At 43.4% G+C, this 17,516-nt stretch overlaps 1 protein-coding gene across 1 annotated transcript in view; it reads left to right on the forward strand.

Annotated features, from left to right (window-relative positions):
- The first annotated feature begins 7,856 nt into the window (after positions 1-7,856).
- RNF10 (ring finger protein 10) overlaps positions 7,857-17,516 on the forward strand; it is a 20,137-nt gene continuing 10,477 nt past the window's right edge. The window contains exons 1-9 of the mRNA XM_014518154.2: positions 7,857-7,884; positions 9,068-9,270; positions 10,314-10,513; positions 11,723-11,813; positions 14,047-14,231; positions 14,311-14,447; positions 16,183-16,343; positions 16,997-17,125; positions 17,346-17,516. The exon at positions 17,346-17,516 is cut by the window's right edge and continues 46 nt beyond it. Coding sequence (XP_014373640.1) covers positions 7,872-7,884; positions 9,068-9,270; positions 10,314-10,513; positions 11,723-11,813; positions 14,047-14,231; positions 14,311-14,447; positions 16,183-16,343; positions 16,997-17,125; positions 17,346-17,516 — 1,290 coding nt within the window. The 5' untranslated portion in view covers positions 7,857-7,871. The remainder of the gene's footprint in view (positions 7,885-9,067; positions 9,271-10,313; positions 10,514-11,722; positions 11,814-14,046; positions 14,232-14,310; positions 14,448-16,182; positions 16,344-16,996; positions 17,126-17,345) is intronic.

A 17,516-nucleotide genomic window follows, 5' to 3' on the forward strand; every position in this document is an offset into this window, starting at 1 on the left:
CCGGGCCGGCGGGTCCCCCACCCCCGGGAGGTGAGGGAGGATTCCCCTCTCCCAGGCGGACCCTGCTGCCCCCTGCTCTAGCTCCCGGTGTTGAAAAACGGCCAGGGAGTGCTGGAGAGGCCAAGAAATGGTTGCGTTTTGGCAGAAATAAAATTCAGCAAATGCCATTCCTTTAACGGCAGCAGGGGGTAGGTGAGAGGGCAAGGAGAGGCCTGCGGGACTAGGACGGTGCCTCGAAGCTGGAGTGTCGAGTCAGGCTGGGGCACGCCTTAGTTTCTTAGGTGAGGAGAGAGCTAACACCCTGTCTGAAGACATGTCGGAGCTTGGAACAGAGCTTCGCAGACTCCAGGACTAATGCAGAGGCTGTTGGCCTGGCTAGCAGATCAATGTCAAACTTGCTCCATGGAGAGCTCTGAATTCCTCTTATTGTGTTTAATGGATCAGGGTATAAATATAGCCTAAGTGCACTAGACAATTGACAACAAAATGGCTGCTAATGTCAGCAGGAGGCTTATGATGGGGCCAAGGACAAAAACACTTTTCAAGATCCGGATTTCTTGTCTCTGGTGCTGCTTGTTGTATGTGCTTGAGGAGGAGGTGGTGGTTATGGTTGTTCTTTTGTTTAATTTTTTTTCTTCTCCCTTCCCCCTTTAACTGTAGAAATCCCTAGTTCCATTTTCTCCCCTCCTGTTCCCCAAAGGTCCCATTCTTTTCCCCATTTCCTTCTGTAAAAAGAGGAGCAATGAAGCAACTAATGTTGGTATTCAGGTATGGTCATTTGGCTTTAGAGTCAACCCTTTGAAGCAGGGTGGAGCACTGATGTTTTCAGAGCTGTTGTTTCGGGTTATCTGCAGGCTTGGAAGACACTTCTTGAAAACTGCTTCAGTAGTCAAAAGTGATGGGCTTTGCAAAAGTCTGTGTTTTGCATCATCTGTATGGGGGGGTGGGCATGAAAGCACATCATGCAGGTTGGAAATGGCTTCTTCGGCCATGTATCTGACACCGCACTCCTGTCTTCAAGTTGGCAGGATATCATTTTACATACAATTAGGAGCTGGCCGCACATCTAGATATTATATGTTGACACAGCTTTCGTAAACATCCAATACATAATCAATATTGTAATATTTTTAGACTAAGCCTGCCATAAGTCCTGTGTATTAGCAGCCTCATCTAAAGTTCGATGGAATACCCGATGTTGATACACCTGTCTGTCTTGTTCCTAACCCTTTGAGGATGAGGGAGGGGAATACATAGGTATCAGAGTATCCCCATTTTTTTAAAGTAGTTGTATGGTGGTGTGTAGGGCAGTGATGTTGTGACAGCCTGTATGCAATTTCCTTCCTCTTGGGGACTTTGATGTCTCAATCATAACATTGCTATTATGGCAAACAAAATGCAGTGTGTCACTAGAGGAATGTAGGTATGGACAACTGATCACAAGAAAACAAGTGGTTATAATGCTGAGGGGCTGTGCTCTAGTTAAGGGGAGGAGTTATTGCATCAGTCCCCAGTCAAAGGGCAGGCCGTAAGCATGTAATGTATTACTAACTGGTTTTCCCACAGACCCGACTGGAATGTGGGGCACCGATGCTAGGTTGTGAAATATCTGACGGATCACAGCAGGTTTTAACTAAAGATTTTATTTTTAAAGATGTTTTCACATTTTGTGAACTAACTGGCTCTTTTAAAAAAGTCTGAGACCAGCTTTGGAAACATGCTCTACTTGAGTCAGTAACAGGTTTGAACTTGAGCCTTATTGATTTCTCTTGCAGACCTTACCACTAAGAATAAAGGGTTAAAAAAACTCTGGTCATCTGGGGATTGGGGGGGGACTATGAAACAATTCTGAGATTCTGTCCCTGTGTGGAGAAGGAAGATGGCAGGGTGGTGGTCTGGTGATTTGAACTTTGATTTCAGACAAAACAGCCCAAAGACATGAAATTTGTAGGGGTCTACTTAATTTGCAGTTTTCGTGGAAACTACAAAAACTGCATTGTCTGTGATAGCCAATATAATATTTTCTGGTGATGACTTCCTGTGGAATTAAACTTAAAAACAAAACAAAAAAACCAAACCCAGCATATTATTCTTACAATATGCTGTTTGAGAATGTCCCAATGCTTATTGCAATACAAAGATAATGTGACAGTAAATCACTCTGGCAGGGGTGGGCAAAATGTGGCTGGGGGCAGATGCAGCCCACCAGGCCATTCTATCTGGCCTGTGGAGCCCCTAAAAAAAAGTTAGAAAATTAATATTTATCTGCCCCTGGCTGCCTGTCATGCGGCCCTCAATGGCTTGCCAAAACTCAGTAAGTGGCCCTCTGCCCAAAATAATTGCCTGCCCCTGGACTCTATGGTAACAGTGACTGTCTGCTAGTGGCAAATGCTAAATCAGTAGTTACCAACCTATTTTTGCTGCAACCCTAAATTCGATTTGCAGCCCTTGCCCCTGCTGCCGACTCACTCATGCCTGGTAACACCAGTGAGCCCGGTCTGGGCCACGATCATGGTGGGGCGCGGCGGCGGGCACTGGTGGTGAGAGCTGCACAGACTGCGTGCCAGGAGAGCCCCACAGGCGGGAGAGGCGAAGCAAGGGGTGGACCCCCCATAACCCTGATTTGGTTTGTGCCCTGAGGTTGGGAGCTACTGCACTAAGTGAAGGTGCCAGCTAGTGAAATGTAAATGTTTCTGTTAAGGTTGGCATTAATTAATATTTCTAACCTTTGTAGAACACTTATCATTATTATGATATAAGTTGCAATTCGTATTGTGTATTAATTTATAATTTATAGTATATTTAAATTTGATTTAAATTTAATTTTTAAACTTATTATAAGATAAATTCAATGGTATTTACTTTCTGTGGAATTCCCTATTTAATTACATAGTACATGCCTCTCTGCCAGTCAGCAGTGAGGGATGGGGTGCTGGGAAATGCCTGTGAAATGGGTTCTTTGAGCCTTAAAGCTGCAAAAACTGCTTTGTGTTGTGGTGAGTTAAGTAGACCCCTATAAATTTGGGATACTCCTGAAAGAATGGGACCTGGATCTGATATAAGATTGAGAACTGGTTTCTAGTCTGTTTGTGACTAGAGTGGCCTTGTGCTATTCCTTGGCTCACTTAATTTTAAAATGGGAGCAGAGGTGATGCTTGCTAATGTATGGGTATAATGCTTTGCTCAGTAAGGTCTGTCCTCAGAAATTATAAACAGTGGGTGGGAAATTTATGAGTTCTTGGTTCCCTGCCCACTGTACCTTCCTTCTGGGGGCAAGAGATACAAGAGGTATTAAGAGAGTGAGGTTCCATATCCATCTGTTGCTGTTGCTGCCTCCCCCCTTTCCCCCCAAAATTCATCTTCCTCACTTTAAAGAACCCCCCTCCCCCCGTCTTGGTAGTGCTGCAGGACAGAAAGGGGAACAAATCCAAAATCTGACTTTGAAGGGAGCTGGTTCTAGGACAATCTCTTCATAAGAAGCAGTGAATAGAAGAATTTTGCACAAAGATCCTTCCACTTTGCATTAAATATAAGACAGATAATTTAGGTGTTAGTGCAAAAAGATTATGCCAAGTGCTGTCAAAATCAGAATGTTACATGTTTAGGTTTCTAAGCCATCTGTTTTCCAAGAAAGTTCAAAGGAGGAAAAAATTGGGAGTTGTGCATACTTGTCTATTATGATGCATCAAGGTAGCCTGAAAGGACTTAAAAAAATGAACTATGTTTTTAGGCTAGTAAATTATACTAACACTCTTCATGCCTTGCATGATATTGATACTGCAAAGTGATCAACTTTTCTTGCCTTTTCTGTATCTAGTGATTCTCTAGTAGTTGCAGGTGTCAGACATTTTATTTACCACTTTAAATTAAAACATCCCTGACAGATGTTTGTTTTGCCTCGGGGCAGGGGGTTGGACTGGAAAAGTGTTTAAGTCATTAATGATAGAACTTTAAAAGGAACCTTAGAGAAGCTATGTCCATTTTCAAAAAACAAACAAAGCTGTTGTATCATCCAGAGGCTTGTGACTAGTTCACATGCTGGGGGAAACGCTCAAAAATAAAGGGAATGATCAGCTAGAGCACTACTTATACCTTGCGGTTGTAGTCCTTCCCTTGTGGTGTCTTGAATACTACAGTTCTTGCAACTTGATATAACCTCTCCAAATTAAAAGTATATTTCCTTGAGTGGGGGATCTCCCCTCTTTCCACCTCCCCCCACCCCAAAATTAGAGCCAGGAAATGTAATAAAAGGGCTATTTTATTAACTTAAGTTGATGCAACTACTGGAAACAAGCTTTGTTTAGCTAAAGTGCACCAGTTCCAGGCTGATAGTTATTGGGCTGAGACAAATGGCAAGGCTTATGTGGGGGTGCTTATTTGGCAACTACGGTAGGAGCAAAAGGGGACTGGGAACCAAATGGATGCAAAAAATGAACAACAGAAATGGCTTGTCGTGAGTCCTGGGTGGAGGGGCACAGAATAATATCCTGAGTAAACGGTGGATATTGTGTTGACAGTAAATGGTAGGTATTCTGTAAAATTTCTGATTCTTTTGAAACTGGGGAAAACAGAAGCTTGTTTTTGTTGGGTTGCCTGGCAAAGGGGCTAGAAGGACCTCCACTTCTGTTGGATTGCTTGTTTTCCTGAAACAGCATGGCTGACAATGCGGATCTACAAAATATAAAACTAGATGTTATGTCTCCTGTGTTCTTGGTTTTAGTCTTGTCTTGCTATAACCCAGTCAGTTTTCAGACTATTCCAGGAACTTCAATGCAGATCGTCTTATTTACAGCCAGTAAGGTAGTGACAGCAAGATGACTACACCACTTGGGGCTCTTGCTTAAAGGGGCATAAGTCGGGGATTCTTCTCCCATGCGGTGTAAGGCAGTACAGCGTGTTGTAGTGATGAGTGGACAAACATCTAAAGGCTGTGGGTGAGAGCCTTATGTGAATGGACATGTGTAATCTACTGACACATGGAATGCATTGTTCAGCTATAACTTGGCTATATTGAGATGGGGAATTCCTTGGTGCCAAATACAATAAAAGATTGCTTCTTAGCAGGTGCCTTTTTTAAATGACTGGGATAACATGGGTTGGAAAAGCTCAAAGTTGCTCTGGCCTTATAGTGCATGTTTCATATAGACAGGCTTGTGACTTACAATACACTGAACAAACCATCTTAAGTCTGCAAAAATTATCTGGCTTTTCTGTATAGTTAGTAATGAAGTTAACTGATGAAACTAGTAAATGTTAATACAGCCAATTGCCTTCCCATGTCTTTTGGCTGAGTTTTAATTCTGTCCAGAGATCACAGCCTAGTTCAATTGGTGTAACTACAACCTATCCTCTACTGACATTTGCATAAAAGGTCTTATCTAAATCATCCTGACTCAGGCCTGGTTACACCCAGGGTACTTGGTTGGAACTGGTGTGCATCTTCTGATAACACTGTTTTTCCCTGTCCTGTCAGACTGACTTCTGTGGCCTTTCTGTGTGCTGCAAGAGCAAACGTTTTTTTTTATTTTTTTTTCTTTAAATGTACAACAGTGGTACAAACTTGGAGTAATTTTTTGCTGAGATCTTAAAAATAAGTCTCTTGGTTAGCTCCATTAATTCAGACATCTCCAGGCTCAGGCTTTTCATACCAGAGGAAGTCACCCTTTCTATTGGTAAACAGTGGCAAAATGGTTGCATCACTTTTGGAAAGTTGCCCTGTGACTTCTGTAATTGCTGGAGAAAGAGAGATCATTTGATAGGTCTATGGATTTAGTCTTAACTTTAAATCATTGTGAAGAGGAAGATCCTGTGCAACAGTACTTTCAGACCAGTGGGAAGTACCTGTGACTTCCTAGGAATTTAGAGAACTAAAGAGGATTTTAACATGGACTTCAGTGGAAGTTGAACTGTGAAAGCTGGTATTACTTTCTAGCTTTTTCCATATCACTCTAAAGTGTGATGGCTCTAACTGGTTTTATGCCTCTGCAGTTACCTCTTGGCAGGAAGAATCTTAGACCAATTTATGCCCTCTTTCACAACACTAGTGTGTGGCTTTTTTAACTCTCATGCAGGAGTACATAAAGCCTTTCTGACTGTTCCTCAAACCTATTTCGGTGAGCGTAGGAAGAGAAAAATGAAATATTCAATGAAAAATTAGACTAATTGTGAATAATCTTGCATTCACCTTACTTGAAATGTGCAGCTGACTTCAGAATGTTGGTTAGGAGTATTTAATCTCGCTAGGAAAGGGCAATAGTGGAAGCTGTGGTTACCAAAGCTGATGAAATAATGATTGAGATGCTAGTTTTAACACTAGTAGTGGAGCCAAGCTGCTGGGCTCCTGCAGAGACTGTAGGTTTCACAACTGTATAAACAAAACAAAAAAAGAAGAAAAAAAGGGGGGGAGGCGCTAAAAATCTTCTGGTTATAACATCAGTTTGTATACAGGCTTATGTTCTGATGCTGCTTTTGTGAGGCCCACTGATATTTACTTACTTATTTATTTTTGATGCCCAATAGACCCTAATGCAGGGTCCATAGAAAACATCCCTGGGAAGATATGACATGTGGTATCAGACTTGTATGCTTACTAAAGGTGCACCAATATGTTGGTCTGATTATCGGATTGTCACTGATATAAAGAAAATTTACTATATTAGAAATCAGCCTGATTTGGCTGATAAATGCTTGTGCATGCGTGCAGCTGCAGCAAAGCACTCAGGGAGCAAGGAGCAGAGCCCAGCAGCATGCAACTGATAGGTCTCTTGTGGTAAGAGGGGAGGGAAGGGAGGTGGAGGGGGCAGATCAACACCCCACATGGTGAGGGAAGGAATGGCGGGGGCTGTGGCTTGGATAGGTGCTGCCCAGCTAGGGCAGGGCGGGACAGAGCTGAGGCTTCTCTGGGGGGTGGCTCCCGCCGCTGCACGCCACTCATCCGGCAGCTCCTGCCACTTGTCCAGGAGAGCACTGAGGGGAGGCGGATCTGCACAGGGCCGGGCAGGCTGTAGCTGGGGCGGGCAGCAGCAGCAATGGGAGGGGGCTATGGGAAAATCTGGGGTGGCTGCAGCCCCACCCATAACCCCCCCTCTCAGCACTGCAGCTGCTTGCCCACAGCGCAGATCCAGGGGTGCCCATGGCCCCAACTAGGGAACCAGTGGGTTGTGTTACCCAGTGCAGGGCCAGGGGCGGAGTTATCCCAGTGTTTGACAAACTGCCCAGCCACCATGCAGATGAAGGGAGAGGCCCAAAAAGCTGTGCCAGGGTTGGCCAAGGAGTGTAGAGACAAGCCTGATGGCTTACATGGTTGCTTAAAGGAGGAGGGCAGAGTGGATGTGGCCCCGTGAGGGGCAAGAGTGCAAGAAGCCCAGTGAGAGCGGGCAGAGTGGTAGAGGCCCTATTGAGAGGCAGGCAGTGTGAGTGAAATCTAACAATGTGCTGAGTTGGGGCCCATCCTCAAATCAGAGCATAGCACAACTTATGGATGACATCTGCGAGGCATGGGACACACTAAGGAAAGGTCAGAGTTGTGTATGTACCACCCTTTTACATCAGGGCATTCGAAGGGCAGCCTCTCACCTAATTACCATCTTAATTAGTTACTCTCTTGTCACGCCCTGTTGTTAAGGCAGGTGGTATGCCCAAAGATGGGTGGATGGGCTGGCACTGTGACCGGGCCTGGGAGATTGCCCCCCTGTCACAATAGGATTTGGGAAACTTAGCGCACACACATTCCTAGACAGGAAGATCTAGTGGAGGGTGGAATGTAAAAGTAGATTAGTCTTTTTTTTTTTTTTTTTTTTTTTTAGCTTTAAGAAGCAAGTCTACAGAGGGCTAGAAGAAGGCATAAAGGAAACAAAGGCATCCTTTCCATAATGAATGAGCAAGGTGAAAGCTTTGGAAACAAACACAAGCAGAGCTGGTGCCTTTTATATATTCAGAACAGTATGTTGAAAATGTCATCAGCTAAATCTACAGAGAATGGAATAAAGAACTAACTGGTATCTGTCAGAAAAATCAAAACTGACCTTTGGGATTTTATTTAGCTTTTGATTTGGTGTGTCTGGTTTGGGTTCTGGTATCTGTATCTGGTCTTGTTTTATTTGCTTATGTTAATGGATCAAGAATGGTCAAGTAGTATTGTTGATTCAGCAACCCATCCACATTGTCCCTAACTTTTTGCTTGATGTAAGAGCTCTAAGTGGCAACGAATGTGGTGTATGTCTTAGTAAGTACAACAGGCAGACAAGGTTCTTTGGGTAAATCTGATATCTTTTATTAGACCAACTCGGAGAGTTGGAAGAATTCTTCTTGGCCAGCTTTTAGGTATAAATACCCTTCATCAGGCTGAGGAAGCATCTGCAGTTGGTGTATGCTCTTCCTGGATGGAATAGCATGCACCAGCTGCAGATGCTTCCTCAGCCTGATGAAGGGGATTTATACCCCAAGCCAAGAAGAATTCTTCCAACTCTCTGAGTTGGTCTAATAAAAGATAGCAGATTTACCCAAAGAACCTTGTTTGCCTATGTCCTTAGACGAACACAGCTACAACCTATACCCTTAGTAAGTACAGTGAACATGCTGCTTATTGGGACTGATTCTGCATGAAACCATTTACTAAATGGCAGCTAAGTGGTTATTTTCTTTTATTGGCTCCCTAATTTTCTGGCAGTAATGGGCCTAATATTCTGTGGGATAAGTGCCAGTATTGTCTTCCTATAGGGATGTATAGAACTGCATTTGGTGACAGAGACCAGATTTAAACTAGATATCAGGAAAAACTTCTTCATGGTAAGGGTGGCCAAAATTTGGAATGGGCTTCTAACGGAGGTGGTGCTCTCCCTATCTTGAGGGTCTTTAAGAGAAGGCTGGATAGGCATCTGTCTGGGGTCATCTGACCCCAGGACTCTTTCCTGCCTAGGCAGGGAGTCGGACTCGATGATCTGTTGAAGTCCCTTCCGACCCTTGCATCTATGAATCTATGAGTGTGATTGTCTTGGAAGTTTAAAGGCACTAGAAAAGTGATGCTTTTTTGTGTGTTAAAGCTCATGAGTTTGCCTCTCTCTTTCAGATGGAAAGAATGCGAATGGATCCAAACAGCGTTACAATCGTAAAAGAGAAACTTCATATTCAAAAAATGAGAACTTTTGCAGCCAGTCCCGTCGCTCCAATTCACAGAAAAGCAAAACTTTTAATAAGATGCCCCCTCAGAGGGGGGGCAGTGCTGGCAGTGGCAAACTTTTTAGCTCTTGTAATGGTGGCAGACGAGATGAGGTAAGAATTGCAATGCCATGTATGCAAGGCCTTCTTTCTTGGGATGAAAAGAATTTCTCCGACCTACCTAGATAGGCCTTTTGTGCCCAACTTGGGGGTGGGAAGGGAAGGAGCCCTAAGGTGATAACATCACTGAGATGGCAGGTGGAGTGTGAACAGAACAGTTCTGGGAAAACAAGAGGACTGCACCCTGCTTGTCTAGCTGTACAATAAAAATAAAGGACAACTAATGGAAATTCTATATAAGGAGTGGGTACATACATCGAGGGGGAAAAATATTTCACAAAATTTCTAGAAATGCTACTTTCAAATTCTAAAAGTCTGAGCTTTTTATGTCTAACTACATTGGTGGTTTGAATTCCATGCTATGAAATAGCATTGGGGAAAATAATCAGTTGAGGCATGTTGTGATCAAGCTAGAGTCTGAATTCTGTTACGCTGCTGTAGAGATATCCCATAGGTGAGTGGTGTGTTCTCTATGGCACATCTGACTCTGTATGTGTCCGTTTGGTTTTTTTGTTGTTGTTTTTGTTTTTTTGTTAATGCATGAAAATTTACTAGTCTCCATCACTGGTTTTGTCAATTATTACTCTGAGTTCAGTTTCTGTCAACTTTCTTTTTACTTAATTTTCATATACATTATGTAACCTGATCTCTGGAATGATCCTGAGGTTTATTATACTGATCTTTTTTTAAAAAAAAGGATATTTTCAGATTAAAACAATCAGTTTCTTACGTACATTGCTATGCTTCAATCTAGTGGGCTTTCTCTTGAAAGGCAGCATTTGCTTTTCATTGCATAGCTTGCTTTTTGCTTCCCTCTATTTGGATAATGGGTGGGGAAAGATTATTCAGTTCTAACTTTAATATTCTCATGCACTTCAAATGCACCAGTACTTGATTTGCGGAACTGAAATGGGAGAAGGTGAGTGAGGTGGGTACTGTGCATCTGTCAGAGGGGAATTAATCAGTCCTTATATTGATGTTTTTGTAGTGTGTCAGGCTTTTTTCTGTGAATTCTAATGAAAATTGCTGTCTCCTAGGTAGCAGAGGCTCAACGGGCAGAGTTCAGCCCTGCCCAATTTTCTGGTCCCAAGAAGATTAACCTGAACCACTTATTGAATTTCACCTTTGAACCCCGTGGCCAAGCAGGTCACTTGGATGGGAATGGACCTGGCAGCTGGGGGAAAAGAAATAAATGGGGACATAAACCCTTCAACAAGGAGCTCTTCTTACAGGCCAAGTGAGTGGAAGCTAATTGGGGTCTAAGATGTGCTTGGTCAGGGAATGACATACTTATGAGACCTGAATTCCTGTGAGTCTTTCTGAAAAATAGCTGAAGTTCTGTCTCTACCATGTTGGTATGATGGCTACCTTGCATGTATAGAAGGGTCTTGCTTGTAAAAAGATAAGGTTTTTTTTCTGATTTATAAAAATAGGTGACACTGAAGGAGGAAGATGGTAACATGTTGTTCTGTATACCTTGGCATTAATGGCAAAATTCAATGTTTTCTGTTGTCGAGAGGGTCTGTAATACCTTTCCCTCTTAAGGGAATAGGAGTTAAGTTTATTTCATAGGCATGTCCATTACATGAAGGAGAAACTTGTATTTTAGTACCTGGAGGTATCAAGGAATAGATTTCTCTAGGATCAGAGTTTCTCTGAACTATTTGGATTGTTATGGGTATAAAGGTTTTGGTTTATAACATTCGTTTTTTAATGGTTACTAATATTTATCTGCAGAGTTGACTTGTATAGATACAATTTCAACAATGTAAATTGCATTCTGTATGTGTTCTTACCTGCTGACTATCAGTTTAATAAGAAACAGAATTCATTTGCTAATTAATAGTGTAAACATCCTCTATCACTTGGGAAACTTCCAATATTCCCTTTATTTGAACACTACCTAAATTATTGCCAAACTGCTAGCATTATCTTTTTGTATTACTTTTAGTAAGTTGTAATTTGATTTTCTGTTATCAGAATTAATCTCTATACAAAGATCTCAAATTCTCTCTCTAGGAATGTAGTTTCCTGCTTTGTGTTATCCTTGATGAACACCTACAGAATGCATTTACATTGTCTGCTCTATTGACTCTATTGTCTGCATTTATCTTGAAGTTTTCCTCAATTTAGTTATACTCTGCTTCAGCTAGCTTGCCTCAACTGCCATTAGATACAAGCACTTGGATATTCCTATGGCCACGACATTCTTTGAATGTCAACTCAAACCTGTTGGGATTTGCCGACTGCATCCAGCTGGCCATGGTCAATAGTTACCAAGTCTCTTCTCCTAAGTAAGAAGTGTGTGTGCTAAGAGCCCTTTAGGTGTTGTTCCTAAAGGTTGTTCTTGCTCTTGTGACCCTTAGATTAGATTTCTCCTCTGCCATTGCCTAGAGACAACTGGAGTGGGGTAGCTTGTCTTATTTTGGTTTTGTCTCCCTTCCAGCTGCCAGTTTGTGGTGTCTGAAGATCAGGACTACACGGTCCATTTTGCTGACCCAGATACCTTGGTCAACTGGGACTTTGTGGAGCAAGTGGTCAGTTGTGAAGGGCTGGGTTTTAAAAATTTCTGATCATAATTTCTTTAGCTGGCCAGTGTACAAAAAGTGCCTCTAACTGTGGTTATCTCTGACACACACAATTCAGATGCTGTCAGGTTTATTCCTTTACAGATTATGTGAGTGACAGGGGAGAATCTGATAGGGAATGAATTGTGAAATATTCTGTATGTGACAGAGCTTGCTATGAGGGACATTTTAATAATCCTCTTTGCTTTTAATGTGAAAGCTGATCAGGAATGTTGAGTGTTCCTAATGCTTTTTCTTGGTTCTGTGCTTAAACTTCCCCCCCCAGTACCGTTATCTGACAGGGATAGAATTAATAGAAACATACTGTTTAGAGTGCCTGTAAAAATTGTTACTCTATGCATGGGTGGCCATTTTTAGCTAGTTGAAGCAGCCTAGGTTCCCACCCAGAGCAAGAAGACAGCTTTTCAGAAAGCTAATCTTGGTCTGTGGTGTAGGCTGTATATTTGGAACGGAGGTATGTTTGTTCTTCTCCTTGTTGAGCAGTGCTTCTTTGGAAACCTGTGCACATACACTCTCTGCTATAGTCTAAATAGATCTTGAAAACCTAAAGAAGCACTTGTCTAATCTATTAATGACGACTAGACAAATTGAGATGTTTGCTCGCTCACCCACCCACACACCAGAATTGTATAAATCCCCCCTTTCCCCACCTGGCCTTGGACATCAAGTTCCTATTGGACACAGCAGACCTAAAACAGCCTGGTTGTGAAGTGAGGCATCCCCAAGAAATCCTTTCCTGCAAAACTATTTTTTTGTGTATTCACTGGCAGTATCTCCAGAGATGTCAGCACTGTCATAAGAAAAATACTAAAATAAATGATAAACAGTCCTGTTCAAAAATAAATGCCAGGTGGATGGTTCCACAGTTTGATTTATGTGCAGATTAGGGTTGGGGTTTTTTTTTTCCAGCTAGTCTTCCTGCTCTTTTGAAAAGGTTCAAGTGGGTCTAGTCTGGGGGCAGGCAATTATTTTGGCTGGAGGGCTGTTTTAACAAGTTTTAGTGACCTGTTGAGGGCTGAACGGGTAGCCCTGCCCCTTGACAGGTGCCCTGCCCCTTGGTCACCATCTTGGGACTGGAAGTTTCACCCCTAACTCTGACCTTTGCCACTGGAAGTCCCTCCCCTTGCCCCTGGAAGTACTCCTTTTGGGAGTGGTGGGGTTGCCATCTTAGAACCAGGAAAAAACCAAATCATACACTAGAAGTCAAACACCCACTAAAACGTTTTTAATTTTATTACAAAAAATATTTGTCACAATTTGTGTTTGTGTGCTGTATATAGAAGGGATTTCATGATAACTCAAAAATAAAGTATCTTATAGGGCTTGTGTGGGGGGGGGGGAATAAAGTATGTTGGGGTGTGTATATGGTGGAGGCGGGGTGTGTGTGTGTGTGTGAGGTGAGGGTGTGTGGGAACTCCCCGACATGGCACGCAGCCACCACTGCCGACAGCAGAGCAGGCAGGGGCTCAGGGAGCTCGTGCCCAGTGCAGTTACTGGCGCCTGGCAGGACGCAGTTCTGGCTAGTGCTGCATGCGGGGGAAGGAGCACAGCCTGCCCGTCCATCTCTATCACAGGGGCTCTGTGCTGTGCGCCCGCAGCTTCCACACTTGCATGGGACCCCGTGCTGGACTCTGCAGAGTGTGGGGCTCCCTCCACTGCCAGTGGAGTCTGGGGATCTGCACAGCAGGGGATGGGGAAGGCAGCTGGCTCCAGCACAGGGCTTCCCTTGGTGCGAGTGCTGGAGCTACAGGCATGTGGCCCCTATGATAGAGGTGGCAGCAGGTGTCAGCTGGGAACTGCGGGGGCAGGTCTGGCTCCTGCTGCGTTCTGTGGTCCCAGTGTTGCAGGTGGGAGCTGCATGGCATGGAGCCAGCCGGCCGGCCTGTATGGGCACCTCCTGGCAGCATGCAGTTCCTGGCTGCAATGCTGGGACTCCAGAACACAGCAGGAGTAGCCCGTCCCTGCCCACCCCCTTAGTCTGCCACAGCTGCCTTTCTCCTGTGGCTTCCCTTCCTTCTCTGCCTGCTGCCTGCCCACTCCCTACCGCCTGCCTGCCTGCCTGCCTGCCCATGGGCCATATTTTGCCTGCCCCATGTCTAGTCTAAATGCTTTCATCCTCTAGGAAATTCTGTGATAGTTTTTAATCTATAGTCTTAGCAACTATTTTCTTCTGCTCTTTCAGCGAATTTGTAGCCATGAAGTGCCCTCCTGCCCAATATGCCTGTATCCACCTACTGCAGCAAAGATCACCCGCTGTGGGCATATCTTCTGCTGGGCATGTATCCTGCATTATCTCTCCCTGAGTGAGAAGGCTTGGAGCAAATGTCCTATCTGTTATGGATCCATTCATAAAAAGGATCTCAAGAGGTAAGACTTCAGGGGCATTTAAATACCTCCACTCTTCTTAATGTTAATTTTTGTTACTAATCTCCTCCCTGCATTGCAGTGTTGTTGCTATGGAAACACGCCAGTATGCAATTGGTGACACCATTACAATGCAGCTGATGAGACGAGAGAAAGGTGTCTTGATAGCATTGCCCAAATCCAAGTGGATGAAAGTAGTACAGCCTATTCACCTTGGAGGTGAGTATTTTTGAAGATTGATACTTTGAACTCCTGGCTCTGTGTCTGGCTAGGAAACTTGGATGTAGAAGCTGAGACTTTCTTTGCCACCTTTTTCAGATGTGGCAGATGATAATCCCATTTAAGGATAGGGGTTTAATAGCTGGAGAAACTGAGCTTACTATATCTTGGAAACTCCTAAGCCTACAGTCCCATTTCCTAAAACTTGAATTGGTGGGATGCAATGCACTGATTCAGGTTACTGTGTTGTAAAGCCCTTCCAACTCAGTAATGTATCCAGTTGGAATAGTGCATTTCACAGACACAAGATTGCCAGTACAGATGTCACTTTTTTTTCCTCATGGTATGTCTCCTCAGCTTTCCTCCCAATCCAGGGATCAGCAAAGTGAATGATCTTTAGGTTTGATTTTATTCTGTAGCCCATGCCAGGTTTTATTTGAGAATGTCACCTGCCTCAAGATGTGCTCTCACTTCACACACACACACCCCTCACCTCCAGGTCCCAGAATGCTCTGAATGTGAAGAAAGATAAAAGGTGATGGTGCTCCTTTATCCACTTGTAGTCACAGATGGACACTAACTTTGGTTCTCAATAGTTGTGCCTTAAGTATCACTGCTCAGTTTCTTACATGAGGTAGTAGCATGTCAATACAGAATAATATTATAGAGAAACTTTCTACCAGAACTGAAGACAGTGCTTGTCTCTGTCAAGGGGTTTTCCAGGCATCTGACATGCATACTAGATCTTTGGTATGTCTTGGTGGGGAGGGTCGTTCTTTGAGGGGTTCTAACCACAGCTGTTTGTCCCATGAGCATTCAAGGAGATTAGGAGGAGGTTTCAAACTATTTTGGCCATGAAACTGCTTGGTTGATACCAATAAGGAGCCATATTAAGGGGAAAAGGTCAGTTTAGGCTCTGAATGCTTACAGTTTCAGCACATTAAAAAGTTACACATCTCTACACTACTAAGCCAAATCTTAGTATTAATAGAACTAAACATCACAGGCCTGTTTTCAACTCTTTCCTAGTCAGAAACTTTTGAGGGAGGGGGAGATGTGCATGTATGCAAATTGGAGCCATTCCTTCCTCTTAACAGTAAAACACTCTACAAAAAAACAATGGTAGCTCTTTTAGCCTGTGTTTATATATAGTATCATGCTATTTCTTGGATTTTGGGGTTTCTGTATCACGTAGGTCAGTAGGACTGTACGGTTTTGCAATCTTAGTTCACTTAGGACTTGGTCCTCTTCCTTCCTTTCTCTCATTCATTGAGTACAGCCTACCAAATTATACCATTGGAAGGAACGTTCAGGGTGGGGGCTACTTGTTTGTATCCAGAGAACTTAGAAATGAACTCTGCACAGTTTTACTGTCCTCCACAAGCTTTCTCCTTTGAAAAGTCCTGTAACATCCTAAATGAGGAGCTGGTGAGGAAAGCATGTAGGCAGCAGTGGGATAAATCTCTTCATAGCCCTGCTTGGCAGAAGGTGTACAGGATCACCCTTAATAGGAACTGCCATGAGAAGGTTCCCTTGTCTCGACTGCACTTGGTAATGCATTCCATGAATAAGAATATGTATTGTTCATCTATAATTGTGGTTACAAGTAACTCTTATTTCTGTGGGCTGGACCACTAGGAGATTAACTCAGCTGTAATTATCAGAATTTTAACTTGGAACTTGTAAAATGGCATGCCAACAAAAGATACCTTACTGGATATTCTTTCTTGGTCAGATGAGCAGCACAGCCAATACTCTAAGTTGCTTCTGGCCTCCAGGGAGCAAGTGCTGCAGTGGGTGATCCTGGAAGAGAAAGCAGCATTGCTACGACAGTATGAGGAGGAGAAGCACACTTCTGAGGCCTGCTTCATTGAGGCAGCTATCCAGGAACTGAAGGTGAGATGCTCCTTCTGTGGGGCATCTTAATGGTGACTTTTTTTTTTTCTTCCCTTGAATGAAATGAGGCATCCAGTTAACAGCTGCTTCATAAGTTTTGACAATAGGGAGTTTTGTAGTCATATGATCATTCAATTTCTGTGGCAGTGATGCAGATATCAGTAATGTGGTATTGCTCGCAGAGCACCACCAGGCATTAACCAACTATATAAATCCTGGAAAGGAGTAACCACGTAAGCCCCAAACCCAGACAGAAATGTACCCCACACAGTACCATCAGCTTTTGAATGTGGTCCTTACCATAGAGATAGTGGTGGAAACTTCTCAGCAGAGAAAGTTAGGATTTCCTTATCTAAGGCATTGCTCACTCTAGTTCTCTTGCCTTCTTAAAATGCCTATTTTCAAACATGTAGGATGTCCTGTTTTGAGAGAATTTCCAGTATGTAGAAGATGGCTTGTGGAGGCCACACTTCCTTCTGTCATCTAATGACCACTCCCTGTAATGGAGAATACCATTCTATGGCTACTGTGAAATGTAGGGGGAAAAGACTAGCAGTGTGTGTATAGTTTTGCCATTTTTTTTGTAGCAGTAATTCTTTTGGTGTAATACAAAACTGAAGCAAATCTGTTGTCTTTCTTTTGGGGGCCTGTAGGAGCGAGAGATGGCCCTCTCTCCTGACCAGATTAAAGACTGTGACATTGCAGGAGCCACCGCAGCTGTAGAGGAATTGACCCTAGAGGGTCCTGAGACCATAGAGTTTCCAGTTTCCCAGGAGACAAAGGTGGGTGGTCTCCTTCCCTCCCTCTCAAACAGATGCTAACCATGATTGAATCTGCTTCCTTATTGTAGTATAAGGATAGCTGGGGGGTGTGGGTGGGTGGGTGGGTGTGTGGTGTGTGTGTATATATAAGTTTCCTTTGGAAAGCTTGTGTACTAGAGATTCTAAATGGGCTGACATGGCATGAATAATAATTTGTACATCGCCTTTTCTGTTCTAACAGTGTGTTCTAGAATATCTATCTGCATTTGATGAAGAAATAGTGGAAGCTTCCTCTGTCAATTCTGCAAGCTCCTTTCTGCTTCCTTTAGAAGCAGGAGAGGCAGTGATGGATGAGGAAAAGGTACCTGAAGTGGGCACTATGGACATACCAGATGTGAATAGTATAACAGAG

Source organism: Alligator sinensis, unplaced genomic scaffold, assembly GCF_000455745.1.
Source record: "Alligator sinensis unplaced genomic scaffold, ASM45574v1 scaffold505_1, whole genome shotgun sequence".
In the NCBI taxonomy this organism is placed as follows: Eukaryota; Metazoa; Chordata; order Crocodylia; family Alligatoridae; genus Alligator; species Alligator sinensis.